Source organism: Astatotilapia calliptera, chromosome 9, assembly GCF_964374335.1.
Source record: "Astatotilapia calliptera chromosome 9, fAstCal68.1, whole genome shotgun sequence".
Lineage (NCBI taxonomy): Eukaryota > Metazoa > Chordata > Actinopteri > Cichliformes > Cichlidae > Astatotilapia > Astatotilapia calliptera.
This window is the reverse complement of record NC_137430.1, coordinates 22703380-22723137: the sequence shown is the minus strand read 5'-3', so window position 1 is coordinate 22723137 and position 19758 is coordinate 22703380. Positions and strand designations below refer to the sequence as shown.

Here is a 19758-nt window from a genome sequence, read left to right as displayed (position 1 = left end):
GCAGGTTTACAAGCGTCACACTTTTGTTTATTGTTTGTGGGGCCAGAATAGGCCAACTGCAGTGAGGGCTGCACAGTCCATCATATAGTTCCCAGAGGTCTGTGCTCCTGGACCCAGTGGGAGGCTCGAGGGTAGGGAGGAGCAGCGAAAACAGGAGGGCGGCTGTGAATAAGTGGCCATTTTACCACTCTAAGTGCTTTCTCTGGCCCCCGGGGCTCCCCACGGGCCGAGCCGAGTCTTTCCACCCGCAGCAATGACCCAACAGCTTCCCGCTCTCACAATAGAGCCAGGCGGCGTGGCCATGCATCACTGTATCGTAAAACCGCTTCAATATGCTTCGACTCAGAAATCCTCTGACTCACTGTTACAGCTGAAGCAAAGGAGGGTTAAAATGACCGCCTTTGCCCTCGCTGTAATGGACTCATCTGGTCTGGCCTGTGGTTGTGAAAAGAGGCTCGGTGCATCAGGGAGAGGTTGTAGAGCTCTGCCACATTGCTGAGATTACCCATATAAATCAAGCTAACCACTTATTAGGGGGCTGAAAATGCACTGCTGATTTGGTTGTAGTGCAGCAGAGCAAAGTCTTATTAGGTTGAGTAAGTAGATCAAAGACCAAGAAGAGATAGGAGACCTCCCAATTACTCAACAGAATAGAGAAATAATAGAAACACTGCTTAAGAAGCAGGCTGCCCGCTCCCCGCTGCTAATGCTGGTCGGGTACATGCTTAAATTAAAAGCAGGGTTTATTTACAAGATTTAAAATACAGCATGCTGCGACAAAAAGTCTCCCCAGAAACATCAACTTTTCCACACTTTCTCTGCAGCGAATTCAGCTCTGTTCATCTGAGATCACCCAGTCGCCATTCATCTTTTACCGTACCCCACCACCATATATATATTATTACACTTTTCGAAATCAAATGATGAAAAAATGCCACCGAGCGATCGATACTTTTTCATTGACAGTAAAGGTTAAGCACATTAAGAATGACACTGCATTTGTCTTATGAAATCATATTTCATGTTGGTGGCCTCAAATTGGCCGTGATTGATATTGCCTCCTCTCGTCTGAAAGTCATCCAGTTTTTCCTCGATAATCGCAAGATTGTCTTTTATGTGTCCAGCAGTTGTCCTTTGGATATCTGAACATCTCAAAACGCTGAAAAACTGCGCGCCTACTTTTAGCTGTATATATGTAGCATAAGAGAATTCAAGCTGAAATAAAGACTAACCTAAGCAGCACAGCTACAGCACATCGACTACAGGCAGGATTATCTGAGTTTACAGTGCTGCTACATTAAAGAGCATCAATGTACAGAAGCAACAATGGGAGATGCATGTACGTATCATATGGCAGCCAGTATTTCTTACACAATGTGTCATTTTTAGTATGTTTGAATCTCCATTATGTCCCCATTAGAAGATAAAAAACAAGAGTAAGACTTTACTCTTATATTTTCTCTAAAAGATGCATTTGCTTTTACTAAACTGCCCTTTGACCCACATCCTTGCTAAACACTGATAAATTATAATTCAAATTTCATGTGCACATTAATAATCTCAAGGGGCTGGAAGCATTTGGCACTGTAAGCAATTAATTAGGTTTTATACGTGACTACTTATCAGTGACATATTTAAAGGATTTTTCATGCAAAAATGTTTAATTTTTTGCAGCGGTTTTAAATAAAACCAACATTATTGTTATTTAACCAGCTTTGTTAATTGGGTTTCATTTTGTCAGACAGTCATAAATAACAGGGAAACACAGTTTTCTTTCAAGTAACACAGACTCACTGCCTTTACTGCATACACACCGATTGTGCTTAGGTACAAAGTAGCCCCCCAGAGGCTCCTACATAACCCAGGAAAAACCTGATTTATAACGGTGACTGTACTGACAAATGGCATATCCTGATAAAAGTGTAAGTGGTTATATTACACATGGATTTTTTTCTACGTACAGAAAACTTTGGCTCCCACTAAACAGGTTTTGGCTTTCCAGATGCAACTTTTAAGTGGGGTTTAATTTACTCAAGCTTATCCTCCGGAGGCCTGAGCTCTTGTTTGGGGTGCATTTATAATTTCCTCTAGCTATTTGGCATTAGTTGGACCATATAAAGATAAAAACTGAGCATCAAATTTAAACAGACACAGATGGGGACAGTGGGTTTATTTTACAGCATAGCACAGCTCTGTCACCGTTGTTTAAAAACTGTATTTATTGATTAGAAGGAAGTATAAGAGGCAGAAAAGCCAAAATGTAATGTTCCCATAAGAGGATGAAGAGTCTCGATAGGATAAGATGAAATTTTATTAATTATATAGCCAAAAAAATAACTGTGCCGTATGGAGCCCAATTTTGTGTCTGGAAAAGCTTTGATTATACTTTTACCTTTATTACTATCATTATACAAAAGCAAAAATTGTAGAGAGATTCGTAGCAAAAGTACCTTTATTGTGATGAAAAAATAACAGCAGTAATGCTTTCCTGGAAGAGGGATAAAAAGGAGTCATCACCGCTGACTTCGTATACGCTCAAAGGCGAATGTGAATTGATGATTGTTGTGGAAAAACTTTGAGAATCAGTCGAGAATGTTTTGAAAAGTCGGTGACACATGAAAGCTGAAACGGCTCCACATCCTCCTCTGGCATGCTGCTCCCAGTAGTGCTTTCTTGGCTTTTAAAATGTCTTTTCAAAAACAAAAACAAAAAAAGAAAAGCAAAAAAAAAAAGAAAAGAAATGGAGATCACAGGGCGTGATCTATTTGACCAGCTTTGTCTTTCACACAGAACGCACATAAAGCAGCATTATCGCCCACGTTATCATCAGCAGCAAAGCCTAAAAACTGCTAATCCTGAAAAATACCACAAGTATGAAGCGACTTGTAGCGAGACTGAGAAACTGAGAGGCAGACGATCTACTCCCCTCGTCTACCTGAAGAAGAAATAAAAGCTGCTCCGGCCGCTGTGGTAGCCCAGGTGAGACAGGCTGTGAATGTAAAATGCTGACTTGAGAGTTCTTTGAGCCGTTTGGGTGAAAACACAGCACTGAGGGTGCTGCGATTGTGAATGGGGACACAGAGAAGAGCCAACACGGTCAGTTAAACAGAGTTAAACAGAGGCTACAGATCAACACACAGATAATGTGATCTGCTCAGGCGAGCACGCCCAGAGTCTGCCTGAAAATCTGCTGCGCTCGGCGTCATTGTGTGAGTGATGGGTTGTTGGAGAAGCTTTCAGATTTATCTGAAATATTATCATTGAGCCTCATTCGATGATAGGCCTTTCAGATGCTATGTTATTCGGGTAAATCTAGGTGAAAAGAGAGCAGGCTTTATTGCCGCGTCTCTGGCACGGGATAATATGGATAGCAGTTGGAAGGAGAGCAAGGAATAAGGAGAGGCAAGGCTGTGTTCAACACCTAAACAGGTGATTTTCCGCCACGGTGACTCCTCTCAACACCTCGGCGGGAGGCACAAAATGACAGAGCTGGCCTAGCATTTGTACTGATTGCATGTGTTGGAAGAGATAAACAGTGATCATCCAGTTTGTAGAGCCTGCATGTTAACCATTGTGGTTTATTCTTTTCATTCGCTACGAAAAAGGGCGTCTGAGAAGATTTTTGGCAGATCGGGATGCTCCGGTTTAACGCAAGTGTTGAAATAAGCTCACGTCGGTGTGTTTATTTAAAAAAAAAAAACAACTAACAGTTTTAAGGTAAAATTCAAGCCAGCAAATTCAAAGCCTCCATTATATCATGTGACAACATTTTGTCACCTTTAGCCCCCTCTAGCTGCTTCGCTGTCCTGGTTTAATATAGGCAAACTTGCAAGGATACACGGGGATAAACACACACAAAATAAATGTGTCTGGCGGGGAGGAAAAAAAAAGCCTGCAAATTGTTAAAAATGCATCTTTCTCGGTATGAAGGGGGGAGTCTTTAAACTCCGCCGGGCTCTCCGTCGCCTTGTTTGACCATGAGGGTCACCTGGTGCAGCAACCCGTGTAATCTCAGGAATAGAGGGAAAAATAGTGTCCCCGCAAACCGTGGAGAGACCCCTGAAAATAAAATCGTCTGACACGAACAACTGGAGTTTATTCTTGGTTTTTGCTCTTTTCATGTGGCCGTTTTAAACTTAATTGCTTTCCCCCCCCCTTTTCGGGGCCTGCACTAGACAAAAAAAGAGCAAAGATAAATGGACAAGTGGTGGAGGTGCAAGCAAGAAGGGGGGGCAGATTTGTCTACGCTCGGGCTCGGGGATTTGTGCGAAGCGTATTTTCTGCTCATCTGTGAGTCAAGAAAAGAATCAAACGTGCGTTTAACCTAACAGGGAAATTTCAAAGAGAATTGACCTGATGCTGAAAGTGGTTACATACAAACTTTTTACAGGTAGAAACAATCATCTACAAAAATATCGGAAAGTTTTACCCTCAATCATCCAGCCACAGCTGAATCAAAGTGGACCCAGCAGGGTAAATCATCAGTCAATACCACTATTGTTTCTGTATGAGGAGAATGTCCTTTATCTGGAGCAACATGGAAGCTTCCCTCGTCCGTCCTCGCCCCACATCTCTGTCTCCTCCCTCCTCTTTTCCCACTCCGGAGTGAATGTAATCAGCTGTGACATGAGAAAACACGTTCTGTGTCTGTCAGGACTCTGCAAGTCTTCCGCTGACAGTCCTCTGCTGACTCCCCTCCTCCCCCAAAAAAGCCTCTCGCCCACCTCCCTGTCTCCCCTTCCTCACATCTGCTGTGCTTATGAACATCAAAATGCCATTAGGCCCTCCAAAACACCTCTAGTCCCTTGGTTGGCGGGGGCCTCGCACCGTGGTTGTGCACTCTGAGCCCTCCCAGCGCCAAATATTGCTCACCACTGGGCCTCAGCTCCAGCCGTTGTGAAAAATAAACCCCAAAAAGAGCCATTTTTGAGGAGAAATATTGGAACGTGAAAGACAGATAGAACAACTGGGGCAGATAACACCCGGCAAAATACAATAACGCTGCATCCGGTGACAGTCGGGCATTGTAATTGCTTAAGGCAGCGTAGGGATGGTGGTGGCAGCGGGTGTGGACGTGGAGGTGGCCGAGGTGGCATGGCGGGTGCTAATGGAGTGATGTCATATGGAAGACCAGAATGACAGCTAGTTAACTGAGGCGGTTTGGCTGATCAAATAAAATGCATTAACTCCAGGAAATGGATATCGCGGGCGGTCTCAGAAATGGCCATATCTAATGAGGCGAAATGCAAATGAGGGAGGAAAAGAGTCGTGAAAACGTTTAAACTAACTATAAAGGGATGATGGAGTGTCGGACAGTGGCCGTCAATCTCCCCGCTCATTACCTTCATGTGAAATTAACAGCAGCTTTAATCATTACATAAAATCTGCTCCAGCCCATTTGTTGATAATTGTGAGGCACGGCGGTTCAGAGCGGGTTCCTTGTCATTAATCACCGCAGCAGTATATTTCCACTGGTTAGGGGACACTCGGAGAGTAAAAATATAAGTTATACTACAGTCCTCCAACACTATTCCTCTTCCTGGAGAATGATCTATAATATTTAGCTGTTTCCAGATGTATTAAATTTGAAACTACTTGGTGATTAAGTATCTACAGGAAAGTGCTGACCATTTCAGCTCATGATGTGACATATTTGGTGCAGTTATTTCTGTACCATACTAGCGCTGGGCTGGAAATCACAGCCGCGACCAGCGTTGCGGGAAAATATACTGCTGCTCCGGCTATGATTTCTTAAAGTGGGTACCTGGCCACGGGAGAAAATGAAAAATCAAATCATTAGGCGATCCGACTGTGGAGAATCAACAAAGACTCTTTGCAGCCTTTAGATGAGCATTACCTCAAATATTCAATGTTTAATAAACCATATTTCTTGATTCTTGAGTTGTATTTCCACTGGACTGATTACATCCCATTGCTTTTCGTTTAGGTGGAAATGGCATCTCTTTTCACTCTGCTGTTGTTTGACATATAAATATAGCATTTGAATGACTTTAATATCTTCCTAATCAATGTCCAGTGATCTTTTGATGTCCTCAATTCAATATAGGAAGGGTCATCCATGCCGCAGCTTTATAAACACAATAAAGGTAAATGATTACTCTCCACAGTGGTGTCCAAAAATACGGCCAGTAATGAAGAGAAATGGAGGAGTTTGAGGAGGAGGCCTGTCATGTGTCATTGGCCAACTCTGAGCCCTAAGATTAATCACAAGAGAGGAGCTCTGTGGCTAAGATGTGGTCACTCTTGATCAATAAATCCACCACCCTCCCTCCCCTCCGTCCATGTCTCCTTCGCTCCCCCCGCATCCCTCCCCCCCAAAAAAGAAAAAAAAGAAAAAGAAACAAATACAGAGTTGTTGGCATGAGCTAAATCAGCATAAGTGGAGAAGTGAATTGATGAAATATGCCGCCGTATTTGTATTGATTATCTCAGTTTCGACTTCAAAGGTTTCCCCCCACCTTTGAGGAGTTGACTCAAGGAAGTGCACTTTTCTTGGATTCCAGTTGAGTCTATTTACAAAACCCATCAATTGTACATTCCCGCTAATAATGAAAAAGGGCAGGTAGACAGAGGAGGTGGGGGTTGGGGTTGGGAGAAAATGCAAAAAAGCTCCTCAGAGAGTGCAGGTGCAAATGAAAGGAATTTAAACCCACACAGCCCACTTCATATTACAAAAATATACACCAAATCCAGCCTCGGCTTACTACGACTGGAAACACTGCAGAGAAGAATTTCTGATAATATTCTGCAGAGACCACAAATGGGACTTTTGACTTGGTCTATGAGGAGGGTATAATGCAATAACATTGCATTAAAAGGGCCTTTTTACAGCGTGGCAGAGCCGCGCAGCTGTATTCCTCGTGCGAGCCCGGTGCTCTGTTTGCGGTCACTAATGGGCATCAGAAATTACAGGCAGTGGAATCGCGCCCCGCGGGGGGACTGGCCTCCTCAGCAGAGCGGAGCACTTAGACGGTGTCTGGGAGGCTGCTGGAGGAGAAAGGGGGGAACTCAATGTCACAGCCCTGCCTCATAATTAAAGAAACCCTATTCCTTTTCCACTGTTAGGTGAGCCCTAGCTCGGTGCTCCATCTGAGGGCTCCCCTGTGGGCGTCTAATGCGTGTTGCCCCCAGTGTCCATGTGGGCTGATCAGGGAGCTGTGCCTTTCTGCTGGGTGTCTGAGCTGCAAGCCCTCTGCCCACCTCGAGAGTAATGGGGCCAGGCTTAGAAGGATTGCAGATTTAAAAAAAGAAAAAAAAGAAAAAGTGACGGAAATATCAACTTGGCGAGCTCTGAAAACTCAACAAAACCAGAAAAGCCAAAAAGTAAGTGCAAGGTGCAATGTGGGTGCAGTTTTAAAAGTGAAAGTGCCCTCACAGTTTTCCAGAGGATCCTTGCGAAATATGATAAATTTAACTTTCGCCTTATTTAGAAATTCAAGGCTCATCGTCGCTCCTTAAGTCTCTAGATTTTCTCCCTGCCTAATCCCTCATTTGAAGTAAATAAAAGTAGTAGAGCTGTCATGGTCAGGTTGTTTTCCTCATCTAGCTCCCATGCTTTATAATTATTCATATGAAATGTGGTGCTGTTGATGGGCAACAGTCTTATTTTCTGCTTCAGTCAACAGTGCACATTTGTATTTCTAAATTGTGGAGCGCTTGTTATGTAAGGCAATTTTCTGCCTTCTTAAGAGCCGGATCTCCTGTGCATTAATAAGAGGCTAGGCTGAGCTGCTGGAGAGCCGAGGGCCCGCTCATGCTCTAAAACCACGCAGCTACCAGCAGCCATTTAAACACACAGCCTGCCATCATATAACGCGAGTATATATTTAAAAGTTTTATTTGAAATCTGGGGATTTAAAGCAGGTGTTATTGCGGATAATGCCAGGACGTGAGGACACTTTAAAGCTTCTACATGAAAGTAAAATTATAAGAGAAGAACGCCCAACTTTTATTCTCATGCATAAATATTTTTAAATGGTCTTTTTAATTGTCATTTCCATTAATTGTATCTTCCTCGCCAAAACTGGCAGAAAAAAGACACTCAAAACACTTTTTACTGGAAGAAATCATTTCAAATAATGTGTTTTTGTAATTCTTTTTATTTCAACATTTAAGAGCGACTTTTCCCTTTTAACGTAAACGCTGCCCAGCGTGCGCCACTGGGCCCACATTTAAGCATGTCATTTTAATTTTGAGTTAATATCCTGCAGAATGACGGCGGCTCCCTCTTTGCTAAATTCAATGAGCACGGAGCTGATCTGGAAAATCAATTAATCGATGTGCAAGACTCATTTAATACACATGATAATATAATGGGAAAAATGTCCCCCCCCCCCCCCCCCCCCCCCCCCCAAAAAAAAAAAGGGAGACATTTGGAGCAAATTGGACAGTGGTGATTTTAACAGTGGTTGACATAAGTAAAAGTGCACTGCAGCGGAAAACAGTGACATGAGTGTCTGAAGGGGCCTCAGCTGGAGACAAAAGCAGCAGTGATGGGCCCGAGATTTGAGGAGGATGGTGGAGTGAGCAGGAATGGGGAGGAAAAGGAGGAGGAGGAGGAATGGGAGGATGGCAAGGAGGTGAGGAAAGATGGAGAGTGCAGACAGCCAGGCCTCTGAAAGGCCGTTGTGGTTGGCAGCGGCTGACCTTGGTGACGATGGGTTTTCACCAGAGGCTTCTAATGAAGGCTGATTGCCAGGGAATAGTGAGGGAGCCAAAGGGGTGGAGAGGAGAGCGTGGAGGGGGGAGAGAGAGAGGAGAGGGAGAGAGAAAAGGATTGAGGAGAGACTCAGGTAATTGCAGCACTTGTGGGTTGAGGCCCTGCAGTCTTGTGATGTCGGGGTGCAGTGGGGAAGAAGAGAGATGTCTGTGGACGCTTTGGTGGTAAATTGTGGAGCACAGGGATAGGAGGCAGGCCCCTAGGCTGTAATTACCCCTATGAGTGTGTGGATGGAGAGTGGACAGGCCCAGTGTGGGGCTCTGACAGCGATCAAGGAGACGACTACGAAGGGGAGAGAGACAGACGGCGGGAGTCTGACGGAGGAGGAAGACAGGACGCCTCCACCTCCGCCAGGCCCCCCGAAAACCAGCCAGCCAGACACTGGACCAAGGTCAGAAGCTATTAGTGAACACACAACACGCTGGTGACAAGACAGCCATGACAAGAACAGCAGCACTGTAAAGGGTGCAGTTTCTGGATGGAGGAAGACATAATGTAGAAGGGGGAAAAAAGGGGCAATAAAAAGCAACTAATTAGATTAGAGGCACAAAGAGACGGATGCCGGGCCTCCGCTGGATGGCGCAGCAGGGTCAGGAGGGTCCGGGCAGACGAACTGGAATAAGACATTTGATAGGCTGGCCTAAGCTTCCCGCTGCCATGGATCAGTATGTACTGCCTCTCCTTTCCCCTGCCTGGGCTGATGTAACTCACTGGAGTGGCAAATTACACCAGACCTACAGCTGTAGCCCGACATTATGATTAATTTGATCAGTAATTTCTCCTGTTTTTCATTTTAATCGCCGAGACCATTCTGCTGTGGCAGGTCTTTCAGATCTAATTAAGATCAATTCCGGTGTAACAGACTTGGCGCGCCTTTACCCCGTCAAATCCCTGAGCTCTCCGGGCGTGGAGAAAACCCGCAGCTCTAATCAATCAACTTCCAGCAAAATCCAGCGGGCTCCCACAATCAGCCCATTAACGCACTTAAGCAAATTTCATAATCTTCCTCTGTCTATTTGTCATCACTGTGGTGGCTATTTCAGGCAGCTCCAGGCTGCCTCTGACTGCACTCTGCATGTTGGGGAGCTGCAGACAGAGTGTGTGAAAGGTGTAGGAAGGTAAATTCTCCCTTCATTTAACCACATTAGCTTCACTAATATAAGTTTAAAACACCGACTCGAGGGGGTTCGGTCTGCTGCCGTACGATTTGTAGTCTAATACGAGTATTAATGAGCTAATTAATGAAATTTGACTCACAAATTAAAAAATGCCAAACCCTCAAAAACACCAGGGATGTAATGAAGGCTTAGGATTTCTTCTCTGTGAGTTTACAAAGAATATCACACACCTCCCATGAGAAGAGAATTACAATGGGACATTAATTGGAACATAATGAGTGTTTGTCTCTCTGCGGCGCTGTGCAGTCTTTTCTGCAAATAGTTGAATGGCTGAGTGATTCTACTTGTTTGAATAATGACGGTAGGAAATAGGGGTGTTATCTGCAAAATGCTCATTGTATTATGGTAATTATGACTCCACTTTACTGCACACACTGGTTCCTCTGGGTAAAACACAGAAACACCAGAAATGCCCTTCTGTGCTGTTCATTAAAACATACAAAAGCACGATCGGGGTGACGGTGCTCACGTGCGCACGAGAAAGTCTCCACTCGGGGAAGTGCTTTGAATTTAAAAACTTCTGTAAATGAACCAGAGACGTGGGACTGAAAATCCAATCACTGACCCAAGCGGCGGAGGGAGGCGGAGCTGCTGTTTAAATCCTATTGCAGCCATGAGAGGGTGCTGAGGCCGCGGCCTGTCCTTCAGAGAGCCCCTCCCTGTGTAACTCACCCCTTGAAAATCCCAGCAATGACCCAGAGAAACTAAACCTTTTATGGCCATTTTGCTTCTTCTTCTACACACACACACACACACACACACACACACACACACACACACACACACACACACACACACACTATAATCCTATTTGATGAGGCAATATCTTAATGATACCCGATGTGGCCCCTCTGGCCCCCTCAAAGAAGGTCTGTCCTCAGCCATCGTAATCAGCAACCCTGCTTCCTTCACAGAAACACCACCTCGATAAAGCTCGGGAACTCAGACACGCAGTGAGCTTGTTTCGAAATAACAATGGTTCTGCTGCTTTTGTTTAGATTCTTGGAAATTTAACCAAGTGGTGGTTTCCTAGCATATTAAAGCTTAAGAGAGTATCTGTTACTTAAGGTATTTACACACTGTCTGATGCAAGCTTAATGTGTGGATCTGTATGTTGGTCAGGAGCTCTTGTATCCACAGTCAGACCGGACAGCCTGTTTGGCGCGATGTAGCGGCCAGCCTTTGGAGCCCATTAAATCCAGAGGCTGTTTTTCCTGCTGAGTCTCACTAGGCCGTGACAGGGCCGGAGAGGGCTGCGAGGGGAAACAAATAGCCCAACTCATCCTGGCCATAAAGAAGCTTGCACCACAACCCAATAAGGGTCTGACGCTGATGAATGTGACCAGGGACAGAAAGGCGACCCTGGCCAGTCTCCACCAGAAATGAAACCACAGGGATATAAAATAGGTTATTATCGTCACACAGTGACAGGCAGACGGACAGAAGGGCAGAGATGGATGGACAGACAAAGTGACTAAAAAGGAGGTTGAGTGGGAAGAGCAGCAAAGATTAAAGGACTGATTACGACTGGAAAGCCTAAGGATAGATAACCTCAGAATCCCTCCTCGATCTGCAGCAGCAGGATACGATTAATGCGTCTCGCCTGGCTGTGAGGTTGGATGTGCTCAAGTGCGTCAAGGCTTCAATAAAAACATGCATATTCTAATAGGTCCACATGGACACCACTTGATAAAGATCATCTGCAGACAAACAATCGAGCGCAGAGTATACAGCTGCTGGTAAAGGCCACAATGATGCGATTCCCATCCACATGTCAGCTCATGAAGCACTTTTCTTTTTAAAAAGAAACACTTCTTGGCCTTACTGCAAGATCAGTGAGCAGAGCTATTGTTACTATGGTTGACGTAGATAATCTGTATTAATAAAAAGAACAAATTAATGGGCAACGGCAGTGACATGATGATAAATACGTTTTAACTCTGTTCTGATGTAATTTAAAATAGCCTTTAAATATTTACATTCTAAACCAAAACAGAACTAATAAAGACCAAAAATGAAACCTCAATCCACGTAAATATAAGAGTACTGATGTAGGTGAACAGGTTGGATTAAAACCAATCAGAAGTGCCAAATCCTCTTTAGATCTACCCTCACTCATACCAGTTGGCAACCCCCTGGCAACCTCTAGAGACAAGGACAAATGTATATTCCCTGAATGGTTGGCAAGTGGTTGCTGTTGCTGGAATAGATAGATCTCAAAGTGTGCGGCACCAAAAACCTCCTCATGATTGTTTTGGTTACTAGAAGATTGATGTAGTTTGCAAGGAAGATGCCAACTTGCCAACTTCGCCTTCAAAGTAAAAGCTCGGTTTTTTAAAACATGCTAGTTTAAGTGGTTTTCCATTTCCAGTTTGTTAGAGAGACTTTGCAGACAAGTCATCATCTTACATGTGAATCTGCTAGCAGCCAAAGCAATCACAAGGAGGATTTTGGTGCTGCACCTTCTTTGCGATTTATTTAATCTAACGACACCAATCACTCGCCTATGTCTTTGACACTGCATATGTCTTTAAGACCGATTTTGCCTAGTGACACCAAGTGGCCTCCACCAATCACTCATTAACTTGTCAGGGAGTACACATTTTTTACGTATCTGGGGCTTAGCAATTAATTTTCCAGCAACCTCCAGCCAAAAATCCAAATAGAGTGTGCTGAATTAGAAGTTGTTTTAGAGAGAGGAGAAGCTGGACCTGTGCTTATCTACAAATACATGTTAGTTTGTGGACTCACGGGCAAAGGCATGGGTGGAGTGACGGGTGACGGGAGGCTGCGGGCTGGAGACTGGTTGGGTCGGTGCGGCGGGGACTGCTGCGGCTGCCCGGAGGTGGAGGAGCAGGTGGAGGCTGGAGACGGGACGGAGGTCTGCTGCTGCTGCTGGCTGGGTGGGGTCATGTGATGCTGGGATGACAGCTGGTTCTGGTTATGGGAGTGAGACTGTTGGTGATGGTGGTGCTGCTGTTGCTGCTGCTGATGTTGCTGTTGCTGCTGCTGCTGTTGTTGCTGCTGCTGCTGGTGGTGCTGCTGCATCTGTTGGAGCTGCTGCAGGTGCTGGAGCTGGGAGTTCAGTGATGAGGTAGCTGTTGATGAAAGGATAGGAGTTTGATTCTTCGTAGTGTCTGAGCCACACGCTGCAGAAGTGTTTCAGCACATAAACAAGAGGCCTTCATTATCTGAAGAATATTTTCACACCAAAGACAGAAACACATGCACACATAGAGTGTGGGATGCATAGGGTAAACAGTGAAAGACAGATGTAAATTGCATGGAGCCACAACAAGGTCCTCCTGGGTTTTTAGCCTGCATGATGGAGTCACTGAATTCAATTTAGCTAGTTGGAGGACAAAGCTATCAAGCCTGACTGATATAATTGCTCTCCGGAGCCAAAAGTCGTCATTGTCACTCGGAGAAAGAAAGAATCTTTGGTTTAATGGCTCAAAATCTCATAAGAAAGAGACATCCATCTTCTCTGTAAGAGTTCAGAAATAAACCCATTAACTAATTGGATCCAATAATAGCGTGCCATTAGAAAGTAATTCCAACATTTAAATGCTTATAAATTTTTATGCTGTTTAAAAAAAAAATCAGTTAACACTCAAGCTGCAGCCACACCAGACATGCAGATACTACCAAGTACCCAGAGAGCACACCTGACATAAAACAAATGTAAAAACATGTTGGTGTGACCGCTGTGCAGTTCACTCCAAACACCCGAATACACAACTTGGTGGATCTTCTGTCATTTCACACACACAAACACACACTTTATGTTTGAATGTCAGACGAAAGCCACAGCACAACACAGACAACGAATGATTTCTACTAAAGGAATCAACCGTAACACCATATGTGCGAAATGGGCTAAAAACAACAACATCTAAGCTGACCTTCACACCCTAAACAGAAGAAAGGACAAACTGAGTTTACACACAGATGTGATGGATAGAAGAGACTTTTTAAAACCGGTGTATGTCTTAACATGTTGACAGTTCAACCGCTTAAAAACAACTTTACATATCAGAACATATCATTGCTACGCTTGACTTCCAGCAGACTGCTGTGGACTGCTCGGTGATGCTACACAGCCTTAGACAGAAAAGAAAAGAGTGAAATCAACATTTGACTGTTTCTGTGCTGCAAAAGATAATTTGGGTTTAGTGGAGACAGGACTGATCTGTATGGAGATATTTCATCTAGCTTTTTACAGTGTAGTGCACAATAAAAAGACATTTCTGCCCTATGTAATTGTTTCCACAGTTAAAGTTACTTTCAACTGCTCACTTATTCAGAAGAGGGTGACCACAGCAGGTAGCTCTGCATGTTTGATTTGCCCTTCTTAACACAACCCACAAAAGAGTTTGTTTCTCCTCCTAAAATTGAATTCAGCCTCATTTGCTTGTTAGGCAAAGGTGTAAACTACTGCACTATAGAGCCGCTTCAGTTCTTAAAAAAAGTCAAAAAATAATCTTAAAACCTACAACTTCTTTGGATGGAAAGTAGACTCTGATCTTTCAGTACTAGCATTTCAATTCCATTCAATTCAGTTTATTTACAAATCCCATCAACAGTCGCCTCAAAGTGCTTAAAACATCCAGAAAAATGAAAATGTAAACACAGAAAAACACCCTTCAATCATGCTATGAGTGTTGATGTTGCATAGTTTGCCCACCAGAGGGCACTCTACAATATGTCTCTGGGTTGCAACAACCACAACAGGCAGTTGATTCAAGAACTATCGGGCGGTGGTAAACGAATAATCCACGAGTTGTTGTAACAGCAAAATTACTTTTTAAACATCACTTTCGTTATCTTAGACTACACTATTAAATTACTCCATATAATTCTGCGTTGTGTGTCTGAATTAAAAAAATTTCGGATTTTTAAATCAGCAAATATCGGTATCGGTCTTTAAAATCTCATATACTAAAAAGCAAGGTAATTATGCTGAGTAAAGCATATGCTGTCTAAACAAGCTAAATTAACAAGTTTTGCGAAAAATACACTTCCTGTTTTTAGAATTAGGAAAGTAAAGACTAAATAAATACTTCAATTAAACTTCTATTAATAACTAAATTAACTACGTTTGCCTCTTTTAAGTCAAATGTTCATGCTTTAAAACTAAAAATCCACAAACTAGGGTGTAAACTGTGATGTCATTCTGAAAAACATATAAAGTGTCGCAGATAATGTATTTATACTATATTAACATACACGGCCGAACTAAGCTAAGCTAAATATTTACAGTGTCTATAACACAAAGGCCCTGATAACAAACACTGGAAAATGACTTGTGAACATCTATTGATAATACGGCCCAGCAATTGTGAACACATCGTAGACAAGCTTGTACACACACCGAATCAATGCACTTAAATTATTTAAGTATGCTTGTCTCATAAAAGATGAATAAAACATCAGGGCAGACAAGTCTTTGATTAGCATGGTCACTTCGTCTCCAGGACAGGCACAGATGAACATTTGATGAAGATCAGATCATCCTCCTCTTTCCTCACTCTGCAGAAGCCCAGCCAAAGAGAGCCGGCATCTCTCGGCCAGTAAACAGCACACTTTTACATTTCTTCTACCTCCTGACACATTGACACCTCTCTCACACCCCCACCATGAATTATATATCATCTGTGCAAACGGCAAGAGTCCAATTCGCACTTGAAATGTTGGGGCAAGTTGTCTAGCAAGCGCTGAGCCCCTGACAGGACCGGCTCTTTTCCTTTGCAACTTCACAACGACAAAATGTTGAGCCCCATTTAAAGATGGAATAAAAGGGAACAAAGACGGAGAAAACAAAAGGGGGGCAAAATGAGATTTCTGTCAAAAAATTATCGAAACCAGGCGAAGATCAAAGACGATTGAAGAATTTCCTCCAGCGCCAACCATTACGCCAAGGAACACGAGGCACAACAAAAGAATATGAAGCAGAAGAAAACAAATACAGAGGGAATATGGAAGAAGCCCCATGTGGCCTTATTATAAGGGCTACACTGCAGGTAACTATATTCTTTAACAGCAGTGCTTTATAAATTCTGTCATCTTGTTAAGACTGTCAGGACCACTGACCCTCCCTTCCTCTCTAACTGGGCAACTGGCATTTTGAAGCTCATTCTTTTAACCACAGCTGTCTGATTGCTTTGGTTGAGCACATAATCCAAACAGCTTGTCTCAGCTAATTGTTTGTGCTCCTTCCTCCAGCAGACACAGGGCCGAGGATGAGAGCGGGAGCTTCACTTGTGATGGAGAGAGGGCAAAAGGGTGCCGGGATCCTATAGAGCTCATTATATCTCCCACTGTCTCTTTGTTGTGTTTCATATTCACTAGTTCTCGTCTGCTGCGATGCAGTCAGCGCTCCCACTTAGTCATCGCGCCTGAGGGGTGGAAGAGCAAGGGTCTCACTTTCAGTGTTGTCACAACTTGCCTATGTTAATGTTTCTAATGAGGAATGAGCCAGATCATGCGGCGCAATGATCAGATGCAAACGAAACTCAATTTTAAACTTTTAACAACAATCATTTGGGACTCCGAGACACCAGCGCTGAGAAGTCTCAGGCCTTCAACCTCAGCGCTTTGAGAAACTGTCTGCCATCTCTCTTTCAGAGCTTCTTCTTCTTTTTCTTTTTTTTCGCTTTAGTGCCACAGTAGAAATCAACTGTTATCTCTGACTGTCCTGGCCCAGGCTTGTGAAGTAGTGGAGGACGAAGCGAGACTGATTGTCAGAGGTCGAAAGGCTAGGTCAAAGCCGGCTCGTTCGTCAGACAAAATGCTATTTTTGTTTCCTGTGCGGTTGAGTAGTGGGGTGGGAGGGCGGGCAGTCTGCTCTCTCATTACCAGCGCTATCTCAGTAGTCACTGCCAACCCACCTATTACAGCACTTTTCTCTCTGGGGCTGATTCAAGCGCCTTGTTTTCCTCCCGATGTACAACACCTGCCTTTGTAACTATTTCCCTTGAATTGCCTTATACACCCTTTGCCTGTGTGCTTGTTTGTGCATATGTAAATGAGTCTGGCTACCTGTTGGTATCGTGTCATCCTAACATCCACAGTGCATTTTTCGAGTTAAATGAAATATGAAAACATCTGTTGATGCATTTAGCCTTTCTGAAAAGCAAAAAATAGGTGGTCGTCATGTTATAGCGCTTAGAAAAGACCCGGGCAAGGCCAGCATGAAGAGTGATTGCAGGGTCATAGCAATCACATCTACACAAAGGGACTTTGACTATCATTCATTCTATCAAACCGCACGTGATCTGTGTTGCATAAAGTATGGACAGGAGTCGGAGACGATGATCTCATGTTGGAGGCATTCAGTATTTCTAGCCGTTAAAAAGGAAACGATAGTTCACAAAGCTTGGACAGAATGTACTGAGTTTCAGGACTGAATAAAATCTAATGGTACCTTTTGTATATTCATGCATGCACACTGGCTTTCATATGCATCTCTTCCTTTAAAGCCAAGAAAAAGTTTTTCATCTAGCTGCTTATACACTGCTGCACTATCTGGATGTCTTTAGCCTCACTTAGGAGAGGAGTGCAGTAAATTAAGAGCTAATCAGAAGCTACAGAGGAGCCTTTCCAGGTTGATGAAATTGTCCTATGTGACCCACCCTGTATCTTTAGGAACTGCTCTCGTCTCTAAACACGGCTGTCATTCTCCGACGAGAGAGGTGAGGGGGGGACAAACAAGCTCCCCATTACTGCTCTGCCTCACGTTCCTCTATGGGAGTCCATAAACCACTGTCTCAATTGCCTTTTCAGTGAGTCACACTGATAATTACTCCACTGGAGGTAAGGAGATTTAGACTCTATGAGATCTGGTAATTATGAAGGTGGTCAAGGGAAGGTCATTTTTTACTCTGTGGATTAGATCGGCGCGCTCGCACACTGATGAAGGGGATAACATCACTGTTTCTGCTCTCATTTCCTTTGTGAAATGTTAACTTTTAGTTCACTTTCATAACACTGATTACGCTCAAGGTAATTATTTCTATCACTGGTCATTCTGTCTGTCTTTTTTTTTAATTCAAAAGTGATTTATTAAAACACAGAAAGATGAAAAGAAAGAAAGAAAGTGGCATCAGAGGTGGAGCATTTAGTATTAACCTGATAAATGACAAAAGGCATGAATTTGTGTAAATTGACACAGTTTAGCACAGGAAACATTTATTTTTGTTTCCTAAAGGCCATACTGGTGAGATAAGCAAACAATAGAGGTCAGTTATCTTAAACTTCCTGCATTTAATACAAATGCTAGAATATTTTATAGCTTTTTCAGAGTCTGGAAATACTTTATGTTTCATAAAGCATTCATTTGGTGCCCACTGAGTTCAAAATGAAAATCTGACTTGCATAAAACAATCCACTTATCATAACTATCATACTAACATTTAAATTCACCTACATCTATCTAATTTTCTGACAATGGACCACTGCTTGCATGAAACACGATACATTATAAATATTGCGTCAACTGTTTTACTCTGACTTGAGCTTTAATATACAGACCTGCATCGCTGAATCAAGTAGAAATTAGACTTACATTTACTATTTATGAATAAAGGAATAATGGATCATTTCTGAGGATCATTGCTTCCTTTTTTAATAAGTAGCACAGACTCATTACAATCATTCACCTTAAAATTTATTAACACAATGGTTGGTTTTAATCAGTTTTTTAAGACACTGCAGGCTGGACTGAGATGGCCCGCAGGCTGTATTTTGCCCGTGTGTGGTTTGCAGCATATCTGGTTCAGTTTTGGTAGAAACACTTAGACCAGGAGTGTCAGTGTTTAAACCGTGGGCCACATACACCCATAAACTCTGATCTTAAATGTGCCGAACCAGCTAAACTCCCCTTTGTGTATAGATGTTTAGGTAAACGTTTAGTTTAGCAGTGCACTTTCAGCAGTGTGTCTCCGTTTTTCTACATGATCAAGAAATGCTGCTGTAGTAAAGAAAGAAATCTGCCAGCATGACTCTTTGGACTTAAATAGTTAGAAATCCACATGTAAAATTACAGGAAGAGTTCATTAGCCATAAAACCTCCTATTTCTTTTTCCCACTGTAGTCTCATTGTAAAAATATGAAATGTATATAGTAAATAGTGAAAATGAATTTTTATGTCATTGAATTATTTATCAATCATTTAATTGCTTTGGTTTAGTATGAACGACCATTGGGAAGGTCTTTATTGGTGGGAAAAGCTGTAAAACTTATGAAAATACAGTTAAAACTTCAAAAATTCATTCAGTACCTTCCTTCACTTGTTCTAAAGCACATCCAGTGGGCTGAATTAGAGTCTTAGGAAGGCCAGTTCTGGCCCCTGGACTTTATGTTTGATACCCTTGATTTAGACTGTCAAATAAAGGCAGCAATACTGAAAATACTTCAATACTAGCTCTGTATTAAAAAGTAAAAGTATGAAATACTTAATACTTCATAGTTTACACCTCATACAGTGGAAACTATGATAACAATGCTAATTAAAGTTTTATATATTAATTCATTGTTGTTGTCTACATCTCTAATGTCTGCTGATCAATACTTGTTGGCTGTACTTAGATCCAACTTAAAGACAAAGGTGATGGTGCTTTTGAGTTTGCGGATCCCGGTGGACACCGTTGATACCTTTAATAATAAACTTTAGACCCACCTGTTCAGGCTTGCTTCTATTTAGTTTGATCTATTTGCTGCAAACTGCTTGTCAAAGTTGTTCAGTGCGTTTGTACATGTTGCTGCTAAAGTGAAGGTTTTTCTTTCAGAAAACACTACGATTTTTCCATGCAGCAACCAGCTGGCATTAATAACGTCTCT

General features: G+C 42.9%; 1 protein-coding gene across 3 annotated transcripts in view; it reads right to left on the bottom strand.

Moving 5' to 3' along the window:
* pou6f2 (POU class 6 homeobox 2) overlaps positions 1-19758 on the bottom strand; it is a 69447-nt gene that overhangs the window by 17057 nt on the left and 32632 nt on the right. For all 3 annotated transcript variants that reach the window (XM_026179875.2, XM_080306081.1, XM_080306080.1), the window contains one exon: positions 12670-13016. In XM_026179875.2, the coding sequence (XP_026035660.1) occupies positions 12670-13016 (347 nt within the window). The remainder of the gene's footprint in view (positions 1-12669; positions 13017-19758) is intronic.